The sequence below is a fragment of the Mustela erminea genome, chromosome 6 (assembly GCF_009829155.1).
Source record: "Mustela erminea isolate mMusErm1 chromosome 6, mMusErm1.Pri, whole genome shotgun sequence".
NCBI lineage: Eukaryota > Metazoa > Chordata > Mammalia > Carnivora > Mustelidae > Mustela > Mustela erminea.
In genome coordinates, this window is record NC_045619.1 from 75795938 (window position 1) to 75822502 (window position 26565).

The following is a 26565-nucleotide window of genomic DNA, read 5'->3' on the forward strand; positions in this document are numbered from 1 at the left end:
GGAAAGAGATTATACTATAGAGTAGTCACACACAGCCACATTCTAGTTTAGCTATATAGTAACTTTTACCCTTAGGACATTTTTCTCACTTGCTTTCATTAACACAGGCCCTGTGTTTAAGTGTAGATAACTGGTTTTGGAAATTTCACGATAAAATCTGTAAAGCACTCTAGTAATTGGTACTCAAGAAAGGCACCGACAATGGAAGAAGGGATTTGCTTTTAATAAAAATATTTTATACATCCATCTGAAAGTTCTCATGTCGCAAACATGACAAGTACAGCTCTAAAACATATTTCACATACCTAAAGGTATATCAGCAGAAATGTCAATACCCTGGGTTATATGAAAGTACTTTACATTTCTAAATGAGAATACTATTTGCCCATAAAGTAATTCTATCAAAGACATCTCCTAATCAATAATTTAATAATCATTACCATTTTCTGCACATCTCAGAAGTGTGTAACATTCTCCAGGTCTAGGTTCCAGTAAGTAACAAATTTTTCTGGGCTATGGAATCAAAAAATTGTTCCAAACAACTTTAATAGGCTAAGCCTATTGCCAATTATGAAATTATACTTGGGACAAAGGTCTCAAATAAAAAACTAACATATTCACTTATTCCTTTACTGACAGAGCAAAATTTGACACAAAACTCAAATTATTGTCAAGGGAAAACCATTCCTTTTGTAAACAAATATAAACCTGCTTTAAATATCAGGAGGTATCATTTTCCTTGAGATTCCTTGAGAGGGATTTTCTTAAACATTGTCATGTATACAAGAACGCACACTATTTTAGACTCATGCTTGGCCTAACAATACATGCTGAAGAAATAAAATGCAACATTTTCATAGAATGCAACTTATTTTTCAAGTTCAGAAGTTAGCCAAAGAGTGCCCATTTACAAATCTAAGTTCCATTAAACTTATAGCTTTCTTTGACAAAACACCCAAATCCTAGAAGTCAAAAATTTGGGCAAATAGATAACATGGTAAAAGTACTTTGGAAAATAGAAATATTTTCTTTTTCCTTTCCTCATCTACCCTCTTTAGTTTCTCAGTTTTGTTCACCTTTTTTCATAAAATACAACTACAAGAATAGTAAAATATGGTATACTCATTGGACCATTTTGGAAATAAGTTAAATGGTACATCAGTACAAATTCAAATCACAGATATCTCCCCTCCAAATTAGAGGATATTGGTCCTTGATGAAAATTCAGAAAATAGGCACAAAAAAGCTCATGTAAAACATGTTTTTCTTAGAACTGTAACATTTAAATTACAGTTTGTACAGTTTTAGTATAGAATTGTAAACATCCTTAAATCCCGTACATTGTAATGAATCCTACTCACTTCAGCTCATTGGTAGGATGTATCAAATAAGGGTTAATTACAAATCTAATATTTGTTTTGGCATTCGTTTCCAGGTTTCAAAACACAATATATCAAGTCCTAAATGCTTTCTTTTTCAAATTGTGAAAATTAAGGCATGGAAGTTATGCACATGTTTCAAATGAGGACTTTTCATTTTCTTTTTGTACCTTGAAAAGTTAATGTAAGATGCTTGCCTCATGCTGTTCCCTACAGCAGTATAAACTGAGTAACTGCTAATATAGAAATTAAGATCAATGGATCATTGTTTTCATGTTTAAGTTTTGGCTCCATTTATTTTTTCAAACAGGGGATACCCGCTTCACTTTTCTAACAGGAAGAAGCAGTAACTGACAAAAGAATACGAGTACCTAGCGATACTAACAGAAAAACCTAGACAGATGTACTGATCAGGATTTTATCCTGCATTCCTTCACTTGAGATGGTTACATTTATTGATAACTAACAACGTCTTAATTAGCACGGCAGAGTTGAAAATGTGAAAATGTCATGCTGTTCAGCTACAGTCATCATGAATGAATGACTTCTAGGTCCTCTACACTTGAGAAAGTTTGGGAATCACTGACTTAGCATTGATTATAGTTGTGTCTAAATATGTAAATAAAACCTCAAACCACTAACAACTAATAATTCTCATTTTTCCTGGCCTATCAACATGGTGGCATAGGCAATATAGGAGATTAAAATGCAGTTCTGGCTTGTGTACTTCCAACGTCAGGGCATATGAATAGGTAAGATTTATTTTATATGGACTGTTCCGTGCAGATTCTTTCTCATTATGTTCAATAAATACTAAATTTACCTATAACACAATGAATCTCCCTTCCGATATCTAGCTGTAGAGATATGTTAATATTCAATATGAGTGCATTGTTGCTGAAAAATTTGCTTTCTTCGCTCTTTTTAAATCACAGCCCAATGACCTTTCTTTCCACTTTGTATTTAATTTCCACTTCTTGTAATCAATAACCAAATAATAATACCACTAACATTACCAAATTTTTTTTTCAACATCTCATCTAAGTTTTATTGATAGCATAGTCCAGTTAGATTTCAAGGATGATAGTGGAAAGTGGAAATAGAACTGGATAAGGAATCCGAACTTCATTTGATCTTGGATCTTCCCTAAATAAATTGCATAATAAAGGTAAGTCTGAGTGTTAATTTTCTCAAAAGTGAACGAGGTAAATAATAGTTGCCTCAAACACTGTCACAAGAATTAAAATGAAATGATATAAACAAGGATTGTAAATTATAAAGTGCTATTTCATTGCGTTTATTACTACTGTGATTTTGAGAATCTCTATCTTCTATTACAGCACTGCTATTTAAAAATGTGATGGATTCCTCCTTTGAGCACAAAACCAAGCTGAGTATTTATGGACAGAAGTTGTAGTAGATAATGCTGCCGAGCAAATAATAGGCTAAGACATACATTGTTGGGATATTCCTTTTCTGTACTGGCAATTCTCTTCTTAAAATGAATGAGTTTATTAACAAATATGTAAGATTCTCATTAAAACTAATTTGTCATGTGCCCATAGTAAGATGCTCAAAATCTAAAATTTAAGAATATGGCATTTTATACATGTAGAGCCATGCTTCTTTCTTTCAACCACTGCCATTAAATAATTTTTTCATATTGAAATTATTTATCAGACTGTCAGCTATTTTGTATACAGGGTTTAGTTGGCGAGTAATGATGAACATGAATTCTACCTATTAAACTAATAACCATAAATGGACTGAAACATTACTCAAATTTCTAATTTTATGCACCTGTTTCAAACCATATGCTGTTCTTAAGTTGTTCCATTCTTAAGATATCTCCCATGTTTGTTAAGCACCTCAGACACATCACATACACATAGTAAATCTGGTATTCTTCATAAATTCACCCAGAAAATCCTGTTTGACGGGGTGAATTAGACTTTTGCTAGGAATTAGTATAAGCCAAAATGACTAATCTCACATAATGCATTTGTTTATTTTCTTCTGAAAAGTCAGATCATGTATTTCCTTGATGCTAAAGTTTTATAAAACATTTCTTACTTCTTCTTTTTTCTCCGTGCTTAGCTTAAACACAATGCATGCACTGTAACAGACTGAGTCTTCAGCTAAAAATTAACTTTTAAAACATGTCAAAACAAATTAGGATGTCTCATCTTTGTCTTTTACTGTTTTCAGCACTGAGTCTTCTCCCAAAATTTTACATAGTTCATTGAGTCTCTGCTGCATTTTGGGAATTCCAGCTAGCTGAGATTCTAGCCTTTGTTTTTCTTCACTCAGTGTTAAGCGGATAGCAGTATCCAATTGTTCAAAGCGCCAACCTCCTTCGCCATCAAACTGTAATAAATGAGTGTGGTATTTCCTGCATAATTAAAATGAAATAATATTATTAGCAATAATTGTGAAAAGCCATTTTAGGTTTATCATTCCAGTTGATATTCAAAGGCAAATTTTAAGTAAGGTGCCTATTTTACATTTGATTTTCAAGAATCCCTTAAGAGGTTGGGGCGCCTGGGTGGCTCAGTGGGTTAAGCCGCTGCCTTCGGCTCAGGTCATGATCTCGGGGTCCTGGGATCGAGTCCCACATCGGGCTCTCTGCTCAGCGGGGAGCCTGTTTCCTCCTCTCTCTCTCTCAGCCTGCCTCTCTGCCTACTTGTGATCTCTCTCTGTCAAATAAATAAATACAATCTTTAAAAAAAAAAAAAGAATCCCTTAAGAGGTTGAATATTGTGATTTTTTTTTTAACCCCAGAAGTCATTGATCTCTTGGAAATTCTTTTTTTTTTTTTTAAAGATTTTATTTATTTATTTGACAGACAGATCACAAGTAGGCAGAGAGGCAGGCAGAGAGAGAGAGAGAGAGAGAGGGAAGCAGGCTCCCTGCTGAGCAGAGAGCCCGATGCGGGACTGGATCCCAGGACCCTGAGATCATGACCTGAGCCAAAGGCAATGGCTTAACCCACTGAGCCACCCAGGCGCCCGATCTCTTGGAAATTCTATTGCTTATCTTAAATTTCTTTTATATCCTGAATATATATGAATTGCTAAGGAAGTCATGCTATTTGTATCTAATTAATTTATCTTCAAACCCAGTATGACTCCTGAGTAAATAACAAAGCTTAGTTAGAATGGGAATATGGAAAGGAAGCTGAGGAAAGAAAGTAAAAATTTTAAAGGTTATACGGCGGGGGTGGGGGGGGGACTAATAAAAATAAAGAAAATTCAAGGGTGCCTGGGTGGCTCAGGCAGTTGAGCATCAGACTCTTGATCTAAGCTTGGGTCTTGATCTCAGGGTTGTGAGTAATATGCTGGGTGTGGAGCATATTTTAAAAAAAAAAAGTTTTAAAACACTTTAAAAAATTTTACTCTTCGATAAAAATCTTTTAAAGATACTTCCATGCTTTCTTATAATGTAATTTTCTTTCTCATGGCTCTGATTCATAATTAGAAACTTCAGAGAAGCATAGAGATAATTTTTTTTTTTTTTTAGAGATAATTTTATCGATGAGACAGGAGACAGTCCGTCTTGTCCTAAGGAGAGGCTAAAGTCACTCTGGTTTCGGGGATTTGTGGGGGATGCATGGAGACAATAATGCTAGCAGAGTTGGCCCTGCATGGCTGAGCCCCTCCATCTTGTCACTATGCTGAAGTGGCCCATGTTCTTATGTGTCCCCAGTTTTCCTATCTTTTCCTTATAGTTTTTCCTGCTTCTTGATCCCTTTTAAGCTCTCATCTGTCATTATTTACTATGATCAGTGGGTTTATTTCAAGTAGACTTACCTCGTTTTTTACACTGGAGATATAATTCACATACCATAAACTCATTCTTTTCAGTGAAAAATTTTTAGTTGATTCACTAGCTCATGTAGCCACACTACTGTCCAATTCCAGAATATTTTCATTATCCCGAAAAGAAACCCCATACCTATTAGCAGCCCCATCCCCTGCTCAGTCCCTGCCAACCATCAGTTTCCTTTCTCTCTCTCTGGATTTGTCTATTCTAGGCATTTCATATACATATAATCATATAGTATGTGACTTTTTGTAACTAACTTCTTTCACTTAAAATTATTTCAAAGTTCATCTAGTATGTATTTACTAATACATGCCTTTATTTTAATGGCTGCCTTTATGGCTTTTATGCCTTTTATGGCTGCTTAAAGTACTGTCTTTATTTTTATGGCTGAATAATATTCCACTGCATGATTTTACACACTTTGTTTATCTGTTCATTGACTGAAGGACCTCTGGTTTCACCTTATTCTGATTGGATAGATCATGCTGTAAGAGGAGGACATTACCTTGTATTAAACTGTGTCTAAAAGGCTAAAAATCACTCTCAAGTTGAAAGTTCATGTGTTTGATAACATATGACAGAGATTAATGATCTTGTTTTTAATATTCTTGGACTTTCTTAACGTATTACAACTGGGAGTAATTTTAGAATGCAATAGTTCTGATCTTGGGCAACTTCTATCTTCAATGTGTAATGAAGGTTTGGCTCGTCACTCCAGTCCCACAACATTATTTGATTTCTACATGGGAGAAAGAAAATGTATGGGTGTTTCATGACCTGAGAGTCAAAGGTATGTTCTATATAATGGGCTAAAATAATATTTCAGGGTTTGACTTAGAGGATTTTCAAGGAAGATACTATATTAACTGAGGCTCATTGGAAATAATCTGTAGGCTTCCTGTATTAATAGGATCAAACTTAGGAAAGTGGTAGGTATAAAGCTATAATTCTTTTTTAAAAAATTTAATTAACACATAATGTATTATTTTACCCAGGGGTATAATTCTATCCAAGAATCAAATAATTTAATAAGCGTCTGTAACTTCTGACCTCTCTGTATACTGATGATTGATTTTAATCTTTAAATCCACAATTACCGCTTTGTTGTCATGGGGAAAATATAATATATTTTTTTCTCTCTATGGAAATCTTTTCAGGAAAAATAAGAATTTCATCTAGGGAGAAAGCCAAATAAGAAATGATAGATGTGTTGAATATACAATGTCTAAATTAATTTGTAATGCAGAAGTGACATGATTTTTAGTTTTAGGGGAAAATGTACTCTAAATAGCTACAATTACGAACACATTTCTCTTGCTAAAAGGCAGAAAATTACAGATTTTGTTACTTGCTTTAAAAATTTGCTTTAGAAATTTGTTCTCTCTACATCTATTAGAACGGCCAAAAATCCAGTACACTGATAACACCAAATGCCAACAAGGCTGTGGAGCAACAGAAACACTCATTCGTTACTGGTGGGAATTGCAAAAAGGTACAGTCACTAGGGTAGACAATTTCGCAGTTTCTTACAAAACTAAACATGCTCTTACCATATGATCCAGGAATGGCACTCCTTGATATTTATCCAAAGGAGCTGAGAAGACCTGTGTCTACCTAAAAACATTTATATGAATGTTTCTAGGAGGTTTATTTATAAATTGCCCAAATTGGAAGCAACCAAGATATCCTTCAGTAGGTGAATGGATAAACTATTTACATCCAAACAATGGAATATGATTCAGTGCTAAAAAGAAATGAGCTATGAAAAGACACGGAGAAATTTTAAGTGACTATCACTAAGTGAAGAAGCCAAACTGAAAAGCCTACATACTATATGATTCCAGCTATATGACATTCTGAAAAAAGGCAAAACCAGGGAGATATTAAAGATAGTGGTTTCTAGGGCTTGAGGGAAGAGAGGAATGAATAGGAAGAGCATAGAGAATCTTTAGAACAGTAAAAATACTCTGTACAATACTATAATGATGGATATATGCAACTATTAATTTGTCTAAGCCCCTAGATTGTATACCACCAAGAGTGAACCCTAATGTAAATTATGGACCTTGGGTCATAATGATGGGTCAATGTAGGTTCATCAGTCATATCAAATGTATGACTCCAGTGGACAATGTTGATAATACAGCTATGCATGTTGTGGGGGTACAGCATATGGGATATTTCTGTTCCTTCCTCTCAATATTTCTGTGACCATAATACTGCTATAACTAAAATCTTTAAAAACACAACAACAACAAAAACCTATTTGCTCCTTATGAGAAAAAAAAATGGCTGAATATATTTTCATGGCTCTTTAGGTTACTTGAATAAGGAACTGAATGACAGAATAGCATAGTAAATCTATTGACAAAGTCAGAAAAGCTCCAGAACTAAGACTAGGTCCATGTTATCCAAACATGTGATCAATTAGGAAGCATGTTTGGAAACGACAAGTCCATACCAGAAAGGGCTCAAGAGTTCTTCTGGTGTGATTCTATGTTGTCACTGATTTGGGGATTTATAGACCAATGTAATGTGTTGTAAAGATCCAGTTCCTCTTGATTTTCTCCAGGGAAAAGTCAGAGGAATCACACTCACTGCCATGTACTCATCTGGACTATATCCAGACTGCTTCTGAAGAGATTAGTAAGTCAGGCTCTTATCACTTCATATGCCAATTAGTTCTTAATGACAGAGAGACAAACTCCATAGTTCTATAGAAAAGGTCACTTCATGAAATGCTCTATTTTCAGGTCACCTCTCTGCGGGAAAAAATTATGAAAAATTCGAATGTTTAAGTAAAGAGTAAAAATAGATTACTATCTACTCAACAGAAGTAGAACATAGAATCAAAGAATGCTAAACAATGAAAGCCTGATCTGAACCGCATACTCAGTTAACTCATAGTTTTAAAGTAAACATTCCCTATACAGTGAAAAGTCTAGAATGGCTTCCAGGACTAACTCCAATAAAGCTTGTTACTCAGCCTTGGTTTGAAATCATGTACATGACGAGAGCTTTGGCATTGAATGTGATTAGCCACCTGCTATGGAGAGAAAGAAGTCTTTTCTGTCCCTTGGGAAAGATGAGACTAATGTGTACAGAGTCCACTGTAGTTACTAATATATCAAAAGAAAAGATTTTGATTGAAGGAACAGAAATATCCAAGTAGACGAGTGTACTATGAATGAACAAGTGTTTTTATGGCTTACATATACAGTGCATTTTGAGTTCCTTATAATAAGTAGAGCAGCATACTATAGTATAGAGTGTGTGATCATGGAAGTTACTTTCTTCATTTTTCTAATTCTCAGTTTCTTCATCTGTAAGGGTCTAATTAGACTATACTCTATACTCAATATAGAGTTGTTACGAGACTTAAATAAAATGAACCTGGAACAGAATAGGTGCTGAATCTGCAAGAGCAACTATTATTTTGTGATGAATCAGTAGAAAAGTAGGGGAATGGTAAAAAGTGTTTTTTTTTTAAATAGGGGAAATCCCATTGAGTTTAATGAGCTGTTATTTAGAAAATATTTTCATTCATTTTTCCTTAAAACAAAACTCCTCCTCTAGAAAAGTTTTTCCCCTGTGTTTTCTCCAACTTAATCATTTGGGAGAATATTAAATTGTGGAATTTTTTTCCTGGATTTTGGAAAAAGGGCTAAAAAGATGATATAAAATTACAGAAATATATTTTTCCCAGTACATGCTATGCATTATGAATATTTTCAGTTAAAAAATATCACTCAATTTTTCAATTTATTTTCAGAATTATTGGAATGTGATAACCATTTTCAAATAGCACATTAATCTTACAATGTTAGGTTTTAGGGTATCTACACTACCAGTGAGCAATTTAACAGAAATATAGGTAGAAAATAAGTAAAATAGTCTATGCTCTATAGTGAAAGTTTAGGCAGTTATTCTCTGAGAAATATAAAGAAAAACCGTCTATTGCAAATTAACATTGAGAACACTCACCACAGAGAAGGCCTGTGTGTTATAGATAGTAAGGAAATCCCAGCACCTTTTGCAGCCTGAAATATCTTTCCTTCGACATCAATGCTGACAGCACTGGTACATTCATCCAGCAATGCATATTTTGGTCTTGAAAAAAATAAACACAAATAAATGAATGATTTTCCTATTTGAATTATAAATCTTTACATGGACAATATGAGTTGTAATGTTAACGTCATTAATTTGTTTTTTTAAGTATGCTCTATACCCAACATGGGGGCTTACCCAACATAGGGGCTTGAACTCACAACCCCCAAGATCAGGAGTCACATCCTCTACCACTGAGCCAGCCAGGTACCCTGCAATGTTAACTTTAAAGGAGCAAAAGAGTATATGACATTATTAAAGGTGATAAATGATAAAGCAAAAGAGTAGTCATCTTCCCTCTTTGGATTAAAATATTACATTCTTTTTAAATTTTAAATAGATTTCTGGATGCCTATTCACTATACAATAGGCTTTATTGTTATGCAGATGAGTGAATCATGGGTGTGAGACATAAGAAAGATGAGGCAGGTCACTGAGTGCATTTTCTCACAGAAGGCAAGTTCATTCCTGGTGACAGGTTCTGACTAATTGCATGAAAAATACATTACAGTAGCTAATTATCAAACAGGCCAAAAGCCCTGTTAGCAAAGATTTATTGAGAAGATAACTTTACCAACCATGTAAGTACCAGAGCATGATTAATGGAATTACACTGCTACAAGATTCTGCAAAAATGGTATGCCTAATCTGACAAATGCAGAGTAGGCATTTAACCTGGTAACACTGAGACCCTGCTTTGCAATCAAATTCTTTTTTTCTTTTTTTAAGATTTTATTTATTTATTTGACAGAGAAGGAAATCCCAAGTAGGCAGAGAGGCAAGCAGAGAGAGAGGGAAGCAGGCTCCCCGCTGAGCAGAGAGCCTGATGCGGGGCTGGATCCCAGGACCCTGAGATCTCGACCCGAGCTGAAGGCAGAGGCTTAACCCACTGAGCCACCCAGGCACCCCTGCAATCAAATTCTTAAGGGAAAAAAAAAAATCAGTAAATATTTTTCTGATTATACTCAGTAAGTTTTTTTTTTTTTAGCTTGATTTTTACTTTGGAAATGACTATCTACTACAGTCACAGGCACCTAACATTTGCTACCATTTCCTTCTGTTTATTTTCTTCCTTTCCTCTCAACCCCTCTTGCTCTTATCTTTCTTTTTTCTTTTCCCTGTCTTCCTTCAAGCCTATCTGGACTTTAGGTACATATTTGGTACTCAGCAACGTGATTAGCTTTGTTAATGGGACCAAAGGTCAGCTCATGCACTGTCATTCAGTATTTATTTCAGAGCTGAAAATCAGTATCAAGTATTTACCAGGACAATTTCCTCCATGAAGATATTCTGATCTTTAGAAATAAATGACAGTGAGAAGGTAAACATTAAAGCCAGTAATAATTTCTCCTTCAGCATACTTATTTAGCACTTTAAATTGTTTTTATAAGCTGGATTTGTTTACTAATAGGATCCTGTTACCTATTCCAGGGAGGATAGTCAAGGCGAGTAGACGCAGGAATCAAGGTAGCTTTAACACCAGTAACTGCTCTCCATGCAAAGAACTGAAAGACCACTTGGAGAGTCCCCCTAGCATCAACAGAAATAGTTGTACTTGTTGGCTTTTGGTTACTGTTCTGTTTAAGTATTAAGCACTATTTCTTTGTCTCAGATTTGGTTACGGTTTTGTGTATAATTTTTTTAAGTAGAAAAAAGGGAGAAGAAAGAAAGAATAAAAGAGAACAATTTGGGATAAATATTTCCTTTTCTGTGTAAATCTCTTTTTAGCAATTTATTTTTTTTTTTACTGTGTCATTTTTCAGAGTGCTTTGAGCTAAACGGAGAAGAGATGCCATCTTAGAATTAGAAATAAAGTATATATCTTACACTCAGTGGTCATGGTAATTCTTAGGCTAGCAGATGCAAGATAGATTCCATAGTTTTGTTTTCTTGGCAGAACTGGTGTGAGTGCGTGCACGCGCGCGTGTGTGTGTTTGTACTTAAGCAATAGCTGGAATCTGGGCTGAAATAACTAAATAAAACACTAGAGAATATTGTTTTTCTGATTTTCCTTTCTTTTTCTTTTGGTGTAACATCAGAAGAGGAATCTTTGTGAAAGACCTAATCTATTCCTCTTAGGACAGAACTTTTCTGATCATTCATTAAACATTAAAATTAAAATCCTCTCAAAAAGAGTATACTACTATGACACTTAATAATCCCTGCCCAAATTCTCCATTTTAGCTGGTTTAGGTCTTTCATACTGCAATTCAAATCTTCTTGTTAATCCTTTGAGGATGAGGAAAGGCAGTTCCTCATTATTTTACTTTTCTCTCACTGGGTTTAAAATTTCTATTCCATTTTGTTTTTCCTCAACAGATTCTGCTTTTCAACAACTTGCTCATCTCCATGGATCTTTCCATAGGTGACTAAATTTTCTTTCTATTGGTATGCTTGAAACTTGATGTTCATTTAGTCTCACATTGTATCCAAAATATTTTAAATACCAAGTATCGACTATTTATTTCCAGTTACAAGTACTTAAAAATCTCTTTGGGTTGAGATTAATGCCTCTTACTCTTTGTTACAGGGTTTATTTTATTAACACACCGACACAGTGGGAAATTTATGGTCACATTTTACATCCCATCATATTATATTTCACCAAGTATGCTGGTGATCATATTACTGAATATTTACGGACAAGGCTCAAACAGATTCATGGTGATAGTGGGTAACAGCTGGTCATAAATGTCAAAGAATAAAGTTTACTCTTGAATCTCACCACATCATCTAAGAAAGGGGCATTCTAACATACATTGCACTAAAAATTCTGAGGTAGCAAATTCTGGTTTGTAATTTTTTAGCTCGCCATACTCTTTTTTAAAAAGTTTTTATTTAAATTCTAATTAGTTAACCTATAGTATGATATTAGTTTCAGGTATACAATGTAGTGATTCAACACACACAACTCCCGTTGCTCATCACAATAAATGCTCTTCTTAATCCCCTTCACCTATTTCACCCATCCCCCCACCCAACTCCTCTGGTAACCATCACTTCGTTTTCTGTAGTTAAGAGTCAGTTTCTTGGTTTGCCTCTTTCTCTTTTTTTCCCTTTGATCATCTGTTTTGTTTCTTTTATTGTTATTATTTAAATTTAGTTAGTCAGCGTATAGTACATCGATAGTTTCAGATGTAGAGTTCAGTTACCGATCAGCTGCATGTAACACCCAGTGCTCATCACACCATGTGCCCTCCTTAATGCCAGCACCCAGTGTTTTGTTTCTTAAATTCCACATGAATGAAATCATATGATACTTGTCTTTCTCTGACTGACTTATTTTGCTTAGCATAATACTCTCTAGCCCCATCCATGTCAATGCAAATTAGCTTGCTATATTTTTGAGCTAACCATGTACATTATTATAAATACCATGGGTATTTTTTTTTTTCGTTTTCTTTAGATTTTTTATGTAAATTCAATCTAGTTAACATATAGTGTATTATTAGTTTTGGGGTAGAACTTAGTGTTACATCAGTTGTACAGAACACCCAGTGCTCATTCCATCAAATGCCCTCCAAAATGCCCATCACCCATTCCCCTCCCCCCACATCCCCTCTAGCAAACCTCAGTTTGTTCTCTATAGTTGAGAGTCTCTTATGGTTTGCCTCCCTCTCTGTTTTTTACCTTATTTTATTTTTCCTTCCCTTCCCCATGTTCATCTGTTTAGTTTCTTAAATTCCAAAACACCATGTTATTAACACAATATATTTTCTCATTAAAAAAACTCTAGCCAGACACCTACATGCCCAAAATAGTCACTTGTGGTAGGTCCATGTCACCAAACTGGGGCTTACTATCTAACTTGATTGCGGTTCAACCTTCCCCAGGAATGTAATCTGAACTGGTCAGTCTAGATTTTCTTGGTCAACATTGGTGAGGTAATCAACCTAGTAAGACCCTTTAGACTCCCAATAGGAGGTGAATTTGTTCATGACTTCCTTGTCCTGCTTTTAAAAACTATTCTCTTTCTGTATCCCTTTGGAGCTCCTCTCTACTTGCTAGATGAGCTGCTGTCTTATTCATAAATTGTTCAATAAAGCCAATTTTTTCTTTAAAATTTACCTGAATTTTTATTATTTAACATAGGTAATGAGATGATAGTTTTTTTTACTTATCTAAATTTTCTACCTTTATGAAATGAACGTATACTTATGTTTTAATAAAATTATTTACATATGTTCCTTTTTCAAAGATAAATATCTTATATTCTTTTAAAAAGTCTAAAGTAAAATGTAATTATGCTTTTAGCTCTAATTTCTAGTTTACAAGAAAAATTGGAGATTAAAGAAAGAGGTAAAAGATTCCATGAGGAAGTAATCAGAGGATCTAGAATGAGCACTTTTCTTATGGTACAACTAACTCCATTTCTTTTTTTTCCTCATATATATATACATATATATATATTTAAATTTAAATTCTTTGTTAACACATAGTGCAATATTGGTTTCAGGAGTAGAATTCAGTGATTCATCATTCACATACAACATTCAGTTCATCATAACAAGTGATGATTCGCATCACCCATCTAGCTCATCTCCCATTCATTTCCCTCTATCAACCCTCAGTTTGTTCTCTATCTCTAACCCTATTTCTTTAGCAAGTCAATGACATACAAGATTGGCAGCTGAGTGGTGGTGGTGGTGGGGCACAGAGTAGCAGAGACTTTAGTTTGAAAATGATTAAAAGATGTAACAACAAAATTCAACATGTTTGAACAAATCAACTATGAAAATATTTTTGAGACAACTAGTGAAACTTTGAATATGAGCCTGGCATTAGATGACTTCAATTTTTATCAGTTTTATTAGCTATGAATAGCTACATAATGGTAGCTATTATGTAAAACAATATTCTTATATTTTCTTGATGCCACAGTTTTTAGAGGAAAAATGCCATGGTATTTGGGATTTGCTTTAAAATACTTCAGAATTTAAAAAAAAAATCGAAAAGTTAAATGTGGTAAAATGCTACACTTGGTGAATCAGTGTGGTGGGAACGTGGGATTCAACTTACAATTTTTTCTTTGATGGAGTTTTAATGTTTTTTTCTATAATAAAAGGTTTTTTTAAAGAACTGATAGCCAACTGATCACTAAGTGAGGGGTAACTAGCTGCTAAGTATTTAATGAGGCTTCCTTCACACACACACACACACACACACACACACACACACACACACATCTATGGCTCCTTTTATCGTTATCTTTTATTAAAGTTCAATATAAAAGTATTTCTGCTTCTATTGTAACTCCTTCAGTGTGTCACATCTGCCCCAGTTTATAGCCATAAGCGGTGCCATTTAGGGTTCGTGTACATAACTCTAGTTCTTTTTTTCCCATCATGGTTTGTTAAACCTGAGTAATGTATTTCTTGTCTGCCTCCTGCTTTGCATACAACTCTGATTCTCATTGCCAGAGGCCTAAGATTAACAGAAAGAGACAGAGAGAGACAGAGAGATCTTTTTTCAGAGAAGAATAGGACAAGTAAAAATATTTCTGAATAGCTTTAATATTTCTTACCAGCTTCTTGTGTTTGGTATCCTTGAACCTCAAAAGGCTATGAAACTGGTTGCAGAGAGAAGTTTTATCAGGAGAAATTATTTCCTGTATCTCTCTTTTTCTGAGTCTATTAAGACCTGTGCTGGCTGGTTCCTTTTTGCATTAAGTAAGTGTCTGATTTTTAAGGAGGAACTTAATAGGCTACTGAGTGCTTGAAAAGTTAATTTAGTTTGAATTTAATAATTTAATTCAGAAGTAGTATTGAATGCCTACCTACTGTGTTCACCCCAGTAAAATAGTAGTTATGTATTCATCACATTTTAAAATTAGTAATAATCCTTTCAAACATAGGATATATGTGAATTTAATTCCGTCATCCAACATTACTCAACCTAAAAAATAGGAGAAAGTACTGGGAGATTTCCAATACATGAAATGAAATAACAAGAATATTGAACCTGTAAATTCTAAGCATTAGTTTTTCCTTTTTTCCTTTCTTTCTATTTTATTTGAGTATAGTTGACACACACAGTTGTATAGTTTCAGGTATTCCACATAGTAATTGGACAAGTTTACACATTAGGCTATGTTCACACAAATGTAGCTGTGTCTGTCCCCAGATAACACTATTACAATGTCATTAACTATATTCCTCATGCTGTGCCTTTTTTCTGCAATTTATTCATTCCATAACTGGAAGCCTGTATCTCCCACTCTCTTTCACTCATTTTGTCCATCCCTCCATCCCCCAGGAAGATAATTTTAAACTAAAGAGGAGGACATTGAATCTTGTTCAAAGATTTTTTTTTATTTACAATGATGGCATACTTACCTATGATAAAACATGCGAGCCATGCCCATTCTTTGCTTTTCCCCTCCAGACAGAACATCTTTCCAGTCCATAACAGCATCCCATCCTTAAAAATATATAGCATATATTTTTACATATAACATATAACATATATTTTATCCTAGACAATTGATTCCTGGCAAGTTTAAATTATTAACACCAAAGGACCTGGTATTTTATAGAACATATGCTTGGATACTAGAAAGTCTCATTTATAAGCATTTTGGTTTAGATTTCTTATTTTTTAAAAATTTTAAAAAGACTTTATTTATTCATGTGACAGAGATAGAGATAGTGAGAGAGGGCACAAAAGCAGGGAAAGTGGGAGAGGAAAAACAGGCTTCCCCGCTAGGCAGGGAGCCAGATGCAGGTCTGGATCCCAGGGTCCCAGGATCATGACTGGAGCAGAAGGCGGACATTTAACAACTGAGCCACCCAGGCACCTCCAGATTTCGTATTTTTTAATGTTAATAATTCCTTATGCTGATAAAACATGTCCTAAGAATATAAAATACAGACACTTTTAAAATTTGTTTCTGAATATCTCTAAAAAGTTGGTATACCTATGCTTATTTTGGACGGTGGTAGGAGAAAAGCCAACAATTTATACAGGCCTATTGCAAAGCCTACAAATAGTAAGACAGAAACTAACTTAAATGGCTTCCATGAGCCTGGTACTTTATATGAGTATGTATAGATATATACATGCATACACGTTTATATAAATTATGATTACATTTCTATAAACACACACTCCCACACCCCACAAACCCCTCCAGGAATGGAATTATGAGACTTTTATTTTCTAAGTTACACATTTTTATAATATTTTAAAATTTGATGGTTTTTATTATTTTTATGGCTTATCTCTTTGGGGGGGGCCTATGAGAGAGATGGCCGTATCAAGTATTATCTGTGAAAATATCAGAAAATAAAGCAGAGTAGGGAATGTCTGATTTTCAGAGAGCAAAATGACTGCCAAAACTTGACATATACATTCAGTACAACAATTCCAAATCCCAAGTATTCAAGGCTTAGTTCTCCCATTTGGAAAAAATTCAGGCTCTTTGCCCACCTCTTTATCCATCAGCTGAATTTTCACCTTTATTAAACTTTCTAAATAAACTTGGACAAAGGGAAAGAAAATAGCAAGTGTAGAGTCTTGTTGTTTTTGTGCACTAGGTTAAAAAGATTTTCCCTATTTCCTAATAATACTCCCCAGTGGGTACCACTGTTCCTTTTTTTTTTGGGTAAACTTCCAGGAATTTTCTGTTCTTTTAAAAACATATCCTTACAGTTTTATATCAGGAAAAAAAAGATCTCAAAATGTCATCTGATTTAAATAAAGTTCTTGCTTCTAGTGAAAACTGTTGAAATACAATTTCTCTCTATAACTGAATTTTATAGCATTTATGAAACACAAGCAAGGATTTGAAAAATAAGTTCAGATTGCTACACAGTGGAGAAATAGTCCGGGCTTAATTTTTTTTTTTTTTTTTTTTTTTTTCCTGCCAACTGAGAAAGCACAAGAGAAAAGTATTTGGGTCAAAGGAAACTTTAGCTTTACATATTTAAATAAATCATGTCCTCTGTTCCACTCAACCCAAAAGTTTTAGTAGGCAATGTTGCTTGATCATAGAGCATATAAATCAAAAGTCTGAGTTATAATTTCACCTCTGATGCTGATTTAGTGAGCTGAGCCAGCAAAGAAAACAGTTTTCCTGCTTCCTTGAGATGTAGGTATTGCTCTAGTTCATGTTAACATTTGTTAACACTTTTACTCTTGTCTATTATGTAACCTTGTGCATGGAATCAAACGTAGTTTCTAATTCCATCTTTAAAGCAAAGCATTTCTCTAAGCAAAGTATTAGCTAGTTTAAATACAACTTCTGTAGGCTTCTTCTAAAGTAAGTGATGTCATTTCAAATTTAGGTGCTTTCAAGCTTTGCTTAAAAACATGATTAAGTGAGTAAAGAGTAGCCCCCTTGTTTTTGTTTTTGTTTTTATGTGTAAGGATATAACAGTTCTTATTAGTATCTAAGAAGCTAGAAGATAGCATAGCACAGTGGCATGGCCTAGCACAGAACACTGACTTTCAAGTGAGATCTGTATTTGAGTCCCTGTCATAACAATAGTAAGCCCCTGGGGAAGTTTCTAAACTTCTGAATTTCACCTGTGAAAGGGGTTATTAAAACCTACATCACGAGACAGTTATAAATGTTAACTAAGATGACAATGTACATTGCTTAATGTGTTCTGTAAGGTGAGCACTCAATAAGCCTAACAATTACTGTTACATTATTAAGGTTGGAGCATTCTTCTAAAAAGTTCTTAAACTTCTTGATGATTTCTACAAGAATAGAATGGTCCATGTTTATTATAAATTTCTATTTGGGTGATTGGATTTCAAATTTACCCAAAATAATTTCCTCAAGATTAACATGCAGCATTTATTCTGCCCTGGTGTTTTAAAACTGGGAAGGAGAGGACCGTGTGAAAAAAAAAAGACAATCTGCTTTCCATATTTTCAGTATTTGTGACTCATGTTTAGAAATGTCACAAAAATAAACAGAATAACGTCTCTTGTCTGCCTCATTTCTGATTATAAGAATCAAATGAAATAATATATATGAAATTTCCATATAAACTATCAAGTACCATCACAAAAAGACAAAATATCATAGTATTAATATTATGAGTAGTAATTTTACCACTAGCTACTAATTTGTGTGCATTTACTATGTGCCATTATTCTAAATGCTCTACAGAGAGTCTTTTTCAAGAAGTTTTTAATTCCAGTTAGTTAACATACAGTGTAATATTGGTTTCAGGTGTACAATATAGTGATTCAACACTTCCATGCAACACTTGGTGCTCATCACAAGTGCACTCCTGAATCCAACCTCCCAAGCTCCTCCCCTGTGGTAACCATCAGTTTGTTCTCTATAATAAAGAGTCTGTTGCTTGGTTTCTCTCTCTCTTTTTCCCCTTTGCTCATTTGTTTTATTTAGTAAATTCCACATATGAGTGAAACCATATGGTATTTGTCTTTCTCTGACTTATTTTGCTTAGCATAATACTCTCTAGCTCTGTCCATGTCATTGCAATTGGCAAGACTTCATTCCTTTTTATGGCTGAATAACATTCCATTATATGTATGTACACACACCACCTCTTCTTTACCCATTCATCAATAGATGCACACTTTGGGCAGCTGGCATATCTTGGCTATTATAAATAAATAATGCTGCTATAAACATAGTGATGCATGTAACTTTTCACATTGGTGTTTTTTTTATTCTTTGGGTAAATATCCAGTAGTGTGATTGCCAGGTCACAGGGTAGCTCTATTTTTAACTTTTTGAGGAAACTCCATACTGTTTTCCAGAGTGGCTGCGCTGGTTTGGATTCCCACCAACAGTGCAAGAGGGTTTCTTTCTCTCCACATCCTCACCAATGATTGTTTCTTGTGTTGATTTTAGCCATTCTGTGAGGTGTGAGGTGATACCTCCTGGTGGTTCTGATTTGCACTTCCCTGATGGTAAGTGATGATGAACATGTTTTTATATGTCTCTTGGTCATCTGATATCTTTTTTTGAGAAATATCTGTTCATGTCTTCTGCCCACAAAAGCTTTTTATTTTAATGTAGTCCCAGTAGTTTATTTTTGCTTTTATTTCCCTTGCCTCAGGAGACATATCTAGAAAAAATGTTGCTAAGGTTGGTGTCAAAGAGGTTATTGCCTATGTTCTCTTCTAGGATTTTTATGGTTTCAGGTCTCACATATAGGTCTTTAATCCATTTTGAATTTATTTTTGTGTATGGTGTAAGAAAGTGATTCCGTTTCATTCTTTTGTATGTTGCCGTCCAGTTTTCCCAACACCATTTTGAAGTGACTGCCTTGTTTCCATTGGATATTCTTTCCTGTGTTGTCAAAGATTAATCGACTGGGCGCCTGGGTGGCCCAGTTGGTTAAGTGACTGCCTTCGGCTCAGGTCATAATCCTGGAGTCCTGGCATCAAGTCCCGCATCGGGCTCCCTGTTCAGTGGGGAGTCTGCTTCTCCCTCTGACCCTCTCCCCTCTCATGCTCTCTCTCACTCTCTTTCTCTCTCTCAAGTAAATAAATAAAATCTTAAAAAAAAATTAATTGACCATACAGTTCTGGGACTCTTTGGAGAGTCTTATTAGTTGCTTAATCATAGGAAACAAACTGAGGATTGCCGGAGGGGAGGGGTGCTGGGGGATGAGATAACTTCATGATGAACTTTAAGGAGGGCACGTGATATAATGAGCACTGGGTGTTATACAAGACTGATGAATTACTGACCTCTACCTCTGAAACCAATAATATATTATAGGTAAATCAATTGAATTTAAATAAACATTAATATTTTAAAAATTTGACTATTAGGAAGTAATTCCTTTTTAGGCTCATATGTATAAGTGTTAATTCTACTTTTTCAAAAATATCTTATGCATAAATCACATACTATAGAAGTTTGTATTTTATCTGATTCTCTATGTGCTACTTGAAAGAGGAAAAAAAAAAAATGTTGGTAAGACTGTGGGTCTGAAAATTAAAAAGTAGGGGCACCTGGGTGGCTCAGTGGGTTAAAGCCTCTGCCTTCAGCTCTGGTCATGATCCCAGGGTCCTGGGATGGAGCCCTGCATTGGGCTTTCTGCTCAGCGGGAAGCCTGCCTCCCCCTCTCTCTCTGCCTGCCTCTCTGCCTACTTGTGATCTCTGTCTGTCAAATAAATAAATGAAATCCTTAAAAAAAAAGAAAAAGAAAATAAAAAACTAATTCTGTGATATCTACTTCTCAACTTATTAAGCTTAATATAAGCTGAGATTAAGCTTAATATAAGCTGAGGATAATATTTCTGTCACAGACTTTACATACATCTAGACTGATGGTGGCCTCAGGGACAATTGTATACTCAAATATGAAGGAAAAACTGTTTTCAAATACTAGTAGCAGACAATAAAAAGCCTAGTGTGCTGCAGGAAATTTAATCCAAGCAGAAAAGAGGATGTCAGTAATAGAAAAGCAATAAATGCTATAAAGTCTGTCTTCTGTATTTATGTTCTAATAGTAGCATATGTTCACATTAAACCATAGACTATTTACCCAAGTTTATTTTTTTTGAAACAAATGCATTTTAAAAGTGGTAGACTTTACCTCCTTCTCTTTGAACTATGTGATAGAGGTGGACATTGTGTAGAATGCATTCCAGATCATGGTCTGTATAGCCTTTATCATGCATGTCATCCACGGAATCAGGATAGATGACTTGATCGCGAAGACTTCCAAGAGACATGTATGGCCTATAAAACACCAAGCACACAAGGAATCCTAGTACAAAGCCATCTTAGTTTACTCAGACCTCATGGCCTGAAAACTCCAGAGGAGACTATAAATATCATATGTCTAGGGTTACATTTATTACCTGGTGATGAGTATTTCTCTCTCAGGCATGATAGGATTACACTCTGATATGTTCACGTAAAAATTCATTGAGACATAGCCATGAGGAAAAAGTTGGATATTTTCAGTGCAAAAATACATACCTTGTTTCACTGTATTTTATAAACATTGTTTCTGCATTTCATCTAAAATTATTTGGTTTAAATATAAAATTTGAGGTTTTGATTCAGGGATGTGAAAAAGCAAAAACTTTTTGAAAACGCCATTAATGGGACACCTGGGTGGCTCAGTAGGTTGAGCACAGACTCTTGGTTTCAGCTCAGGTCATGATCTCATGGGCGGTGGGATTCACTGGTGTCAGGCTCTGGGCTCAGGGCAGAGTCTGCTTGTCTTTCTCCCTCCCTCTCTGCCCTTACCCCCAACTTGTGTGTGGGACCATGCTTACACATGCTCTCTTTTTTGCTCTAGGATAAATAAATAAATAAATAAATAAAAACTTTAACAAATAAATAATTAAGATGCCATTAATAATAAAATTAATGCAAATTAAAACCACACTGAGGGGCACCTGGGTGGCTCAGTCGTTAAGCGTCTGCCTTCAGCTCAGGTCATGATACCAGGGTCCTGGAATCGAGCCCCATATCCGGCTCCCTGCTCAGCGGGAAGCCTGCTTCTCCCTCTCCCACTCCTCCTGCTTGTGTTCCCTCTCTCTCTGTCAAATAAATAAATAAATAAATAAATATCTTTAATAAAACTACACTGAGTTTCTTACTTTTCAAATTGGTAAAAGTTCAAAAACCTGACAATTCAGCTAGCAAATATAGAGAAACCAGTACTTTCATACATTCGTGAAAATGCAAAAATGTACAACCTTTTGGAGGGGATTTTGCAAAGCATCAAATATTTTGGACTCTGACCCTCTTGCAATTTACTTTAAAGATATACTTCCAAAAATAACAATAGGAGTGCACAAGATCCATTGCAGCATTATCTATAATCTCAAAATACTGAAAACAATCTAAGTGTCCATAAAGAGGAGACTGAATAAACGATAGCACTGACACTACGGAGCTGTAAAACAGGATGTGGATGTTCTCTGTAGAGTGATTTTCCATAATATACTTCTAAGTTGGAAAGTAACGTGCAGAAGTAGATGTATAGCAGGGTTTCTGAACAGCATTATGGATGTATGGAACCAGTACTCCTTTGCAGTTGAGGGCTATCTTACATACTGTAGATGTTTAGCAGCATATCTAGTCTCCACCCCCCAGATGCTAATAGTGTCTACTACAGTAGACCCAATAAAAAGTCTCCAGATATCACCCCCTACAGGACAAAACCACCTCCATTTGAGAATCTCTAGTATATAGTATACTATCTTTATGCAAAATGAAAGCGAAATAAGAAAGTGTACATTTACCTGCTTACCTTTATAAAAGGAAACACAGTAAACCAGAAATTAATGAAATTGGTTACCTATTGGAGATTGGAGGAACAAGGGAGAATGGATAGGGAAGGGAGTGACCTCTTTAAATATCCTTTCTATATGTTTTTACTTTTAGAATCATGTTATATGTTATTATTCAAAAAAACAACATGAAACAAATAACCAGTGAAGGTAGGAACCTTAAAATTAAATACAAACAGAATAAATGAACTGAATGGTATATCAAATGAGTGACAACCACATAAAAGGGGGAGGAGATACTGGTCTAAATTACTTGAACCTGGCCACACAATTTCAGTTGAAGACCAGAAGAACCACAAAGAAATCTTAAACGTTATTTGGCAAGTTTCTTGTTGGTAATGATTCAGGAGTAGCAATTCTGAAACTATTTTACCTATGTTACAGGACTGACCAAAGAAGTAAACATCTTAATAATGTTAGGAGTTAGTGCGCTCCCTCTGAAGAAAGAATTTACAAACATGATGGGTGAGAAGGTAAGAAAAACTATGTTTCATTTTAATTCGAATGTCAGTATGATTCATGCTTTTAAAAAAATCTATTTCCTTTTCTGTCTACACTCGGTGTATCCTGACATTATCCTCTGAGAAAGACCCAACATCATTTAGGCAGTGTTGTAGTGGGTTGAACTGTGTCCTAAACCACATGTACCTGTGGATGTGACCTTATGGGGGAGGAGGGAGGTCTTTGCAGATCTAACTAAGCTAAGGATCTCCAGATGAGATCATCCTGTATTACAGAGATGGGCCCTAAGTCTAGTAAATGCCCTTATAAGAAGAGGAGAAAGGAAGGGAAGAAAGTCATGTGATGGCGGAGACAGAGATTGGAGTTACGCTGTCCCAGGGCAAGGAATGCCTGGCAGCAAGAGAAGCTGGAAGAGGCAAGAAAAGACTCTAGCCTAGAGCTTTTTAAAAAGTAAAGTCCTGCCAATACCTTGATTTTGAACTCCTGAATTCCAGAACTCTGAGAGAATACATTCCTGTTGTTTTAAACTACCAAGTTTTTGGTTACCCAGCAGATTTAGGAAAGACGTAGAACTCTTGCACAAAAAAAAAAAAAAAAAAAAAGAAGGCGTAACCTGAATCATAGCATCAGGAAACTGCCAGACAAATCTAACTTAAAGAACTTTCTTAAAATAACAACAGTTCTGCACTCTATGTATATCAATGTCATAAAAATAAAAATAAAATAAGAGAAGAGAAAATAAAAATAAGAGAAGCTGAGGAGGTAATATTAAAAGAAACGAGAGCAACATGACAACTAAAATGCAAATGAATTGAGAGAAAGAAATTATTATAAAGGATAGTATTATGATAATTGGCAATATTTAGATATAGAAAGTTGATGGAGCACTTGGGTGGCTAGTGGGTTGAGCGTCCGATACTTGGTTGTGACTCAGGTCATGATCTCATGGGTCGTGGGATCAAGTCCCAAGTGGGGCTCTGTGTTCAGTGGGTAGTCTGCTTCAGGATACTGTCCCTCCTCCCCCTCTCCCACCTCTCCGCATACACTCTTTCTTCCTCTTTCTTAAATAAATAAATCTTAAAAAATACATTTATTAAAAAATATGGAGAATTGTTGGGGGTCACTGACAGGACATGACTGCCATTTGACCATGAGCTAGACTGGGACAACTGGAGGCTCCTCACCCCCTCACATGTGCTTGGAGTGTATACTCTGACCACCATTCCCATTGCTGGAAACTGTTTCCAAGGAAGCAGCCTTGAGAGAACATTGTGTTGTTGGGACCATCTGGACGCTAGATGTGACTGAACCCAGTTAAGGCCTCTCTACAAATTTAAGGTTCTGGTGGGCAAGAGCAGAGATCCATTTACCTTGTAGCCAACCATGACAAGACTTATGTTAATGCCTCTGCTTCTCAAACCTGCCACCTACCTTGTAGCCAACCATGACAAGACTTATGTTACTGCCTCTGCTTCTCAAACCTGCCACAAGACTTATGTTAATGCCTCTGCTTCTCAAACCTGCCACCTACCTTGTAGCCAACCATGACAAGACTTATGTTAATGCCTCTGCTTCTCAAACCTGCCACCTATCAATCTGGAGTAGTCTCTTCCATCTTCTTTCACTCTCCGTGTACAGGGGCCAGTTTGTGAACCACCAAAATTATGTTTAGGTAAAAATATTAAAGCAGTGTTAATTTTCATGAATTTAACTATTATATTATGGTTATGCTGGAAAATATCTTTGCTCTTTGGAAATACATCCTAGTGTAGTTAGGGATGAAGATTTATGATTGCTGAAATTTACTTTAGAAGGGGGGGTGGGAGAAAGAGAGAGTAAGTTGAAGATTTTAAATATAAATGTTTTTGTGGATCAATTGTCTACCTATTTTTCCATAATATGAAAATGAGTCAGTTGAAGGACAGATAACATAAGATTATTTTACTACAGACTTAACTAACATTTGGAAATAAAAATATTTATATTGTAATGCTGCATATATACACTCATATAAAGATTTTCAATGGGATCTTTACAAACATGGGAATCCCTGGTCATATTTTAAAAATTAAGATATAGGAGTGCCTGGGTGGCTCAGAGGCTAAATATCCAACTCTTCTTTTCAGCTGGGATCATGTTCTCAGGGTCATAGGATCAAGCTCCAAGTCAGGTGCTCAGCAGGGTGCTGCTTGAGATTCTCTCTCTTCCTCTGTCCCTCCTCTGCTCAGGTGCGCTCTCTCTCTCTCTCTCTCAAATAAATGAATCTATTTTATTTTATTTTTATTTTTTTAAAGACTTTATTTATTTGAGAGAGAGAGAGTGAGCATGAGAGGGAGAAGTTCAGAGGGAGAAGCAGACTCCGCAGAGCTGGGAGCCTGATGTGGGACTTGATCCCGGGACTCCAGGATCATGACCTGAGCTGAAGGCAGTTGCTTAACCAACTGAGCCACCCAGGCGCCCAGATGAATCTAGTTTAAAAATTGAGATATAATTCCTATATCATAAAATTCACGCTTTTAAAGTACACAATTCAGTAATGTTTAGTATATTCACAGCCTCATGTAACCATCACCATGATCTGATTCCAGAACATTTTCTTCACACCGAAAAGAAACTGTATATCTAATAGCCGACAGTCCATTCTTCCATTCTCCCAATCCCTGGCAACCACTAATCTACATTCTGTCTCCACGGATTTGTCTATTCTGGACATTTTGTATACACAAAATCATATAATATGTGGTCTTTTGTGACAGCCTTCTTTCTGTGAGCATAATGCTTTCACGTTCATTAAAGTTGTAGCATGTAACTGTATTTCATTGCTTTTTATGGCTGAATAATATTCTACTGTATGAATATGCCGCATTTTGTTAATCCATTCATCTGTTGCTGGATATTCCAGTGGTTTTCACTATTTGGCTGTTATAAACAGTGGGCATACACCTAACACACAGGGGAATTGCTGGACCATATAACTCTGTTTACTTTTTGAGGAACTGCCCAACTGTTTTCTGAAATGACTATATCATTTCTGGTCACATTTCTTCTGCCATATCCCTATATCTTCCTCTCCTGCCTTTTTCTTTACCTGTCCCCCTTTAGGCTAAACATATTAAAGAAAATAGAATTAGGACACACAGTTATTTTGTTTATATTATATTAAACATTCATATAATGTGACAATATCTTAGATTTTTATCTGGTAATAATAATAGTAGCATAAAATAGAAGTTGGTTATCAGAGCCAATGAGGAGTTTTTCAACTGGTACTCTGAGACTACTTAAAGAAGAAATACGAGGAAACCATAGTGGGCAGTACTTCTGCTAACTTCCAAAGTGACACCAGCTCCAATTTAATGTAAATTAGAAGCACAGATATATCCTACACCTTAGTATAAATTCCAGATATAATTCGATCTTCCAAACAGACATGATACAATATAAAATGGAGACAATATAAAATGGAGACTACATCTGAACATTCATTTCAGAAATGTTTCTACAGGATTCTACCATAAGACTTGATTAACTAGCAATATTT

General features: G+C 35.3%; 1 protein-coding gene across 2 annotated transcripts in view; it reads right to left on the reverse strand.

Moving 5' to 3' along the window:
- Positions 1–202: 202 nt before the first annotated feature.
- The window catches only part of ABCD2 (ATP binding cassette subfamily D member 2), a 69410-nt gene continuing 43047 nt past the window's right edge, over positions 203–26565 (reverse strand). For both annotated transcript variants that reach the window (XM_032347763.1, XM_032347762.1), the window contains exons 8-11: positions 20849–20994; positions 15650–15734; positions 9189–9314; positions 203–3771 (exon numbers count right to left, since the gene is read on the reverse strand). In XM_032347763.1, the coding sequence (XP_032203654.1) occupies positions 3552–3771; positions 9189–9314; positions 15650–15734; positions 20849–20994 (577 nt within the window). In that variant the 3' untranslated portion in view covers positions 203–3551. The remainder of the gene's footprint in view (positions 3772–9188; positions 9315–15649; positions 15735–20848; positions 20995–26565) is intronic.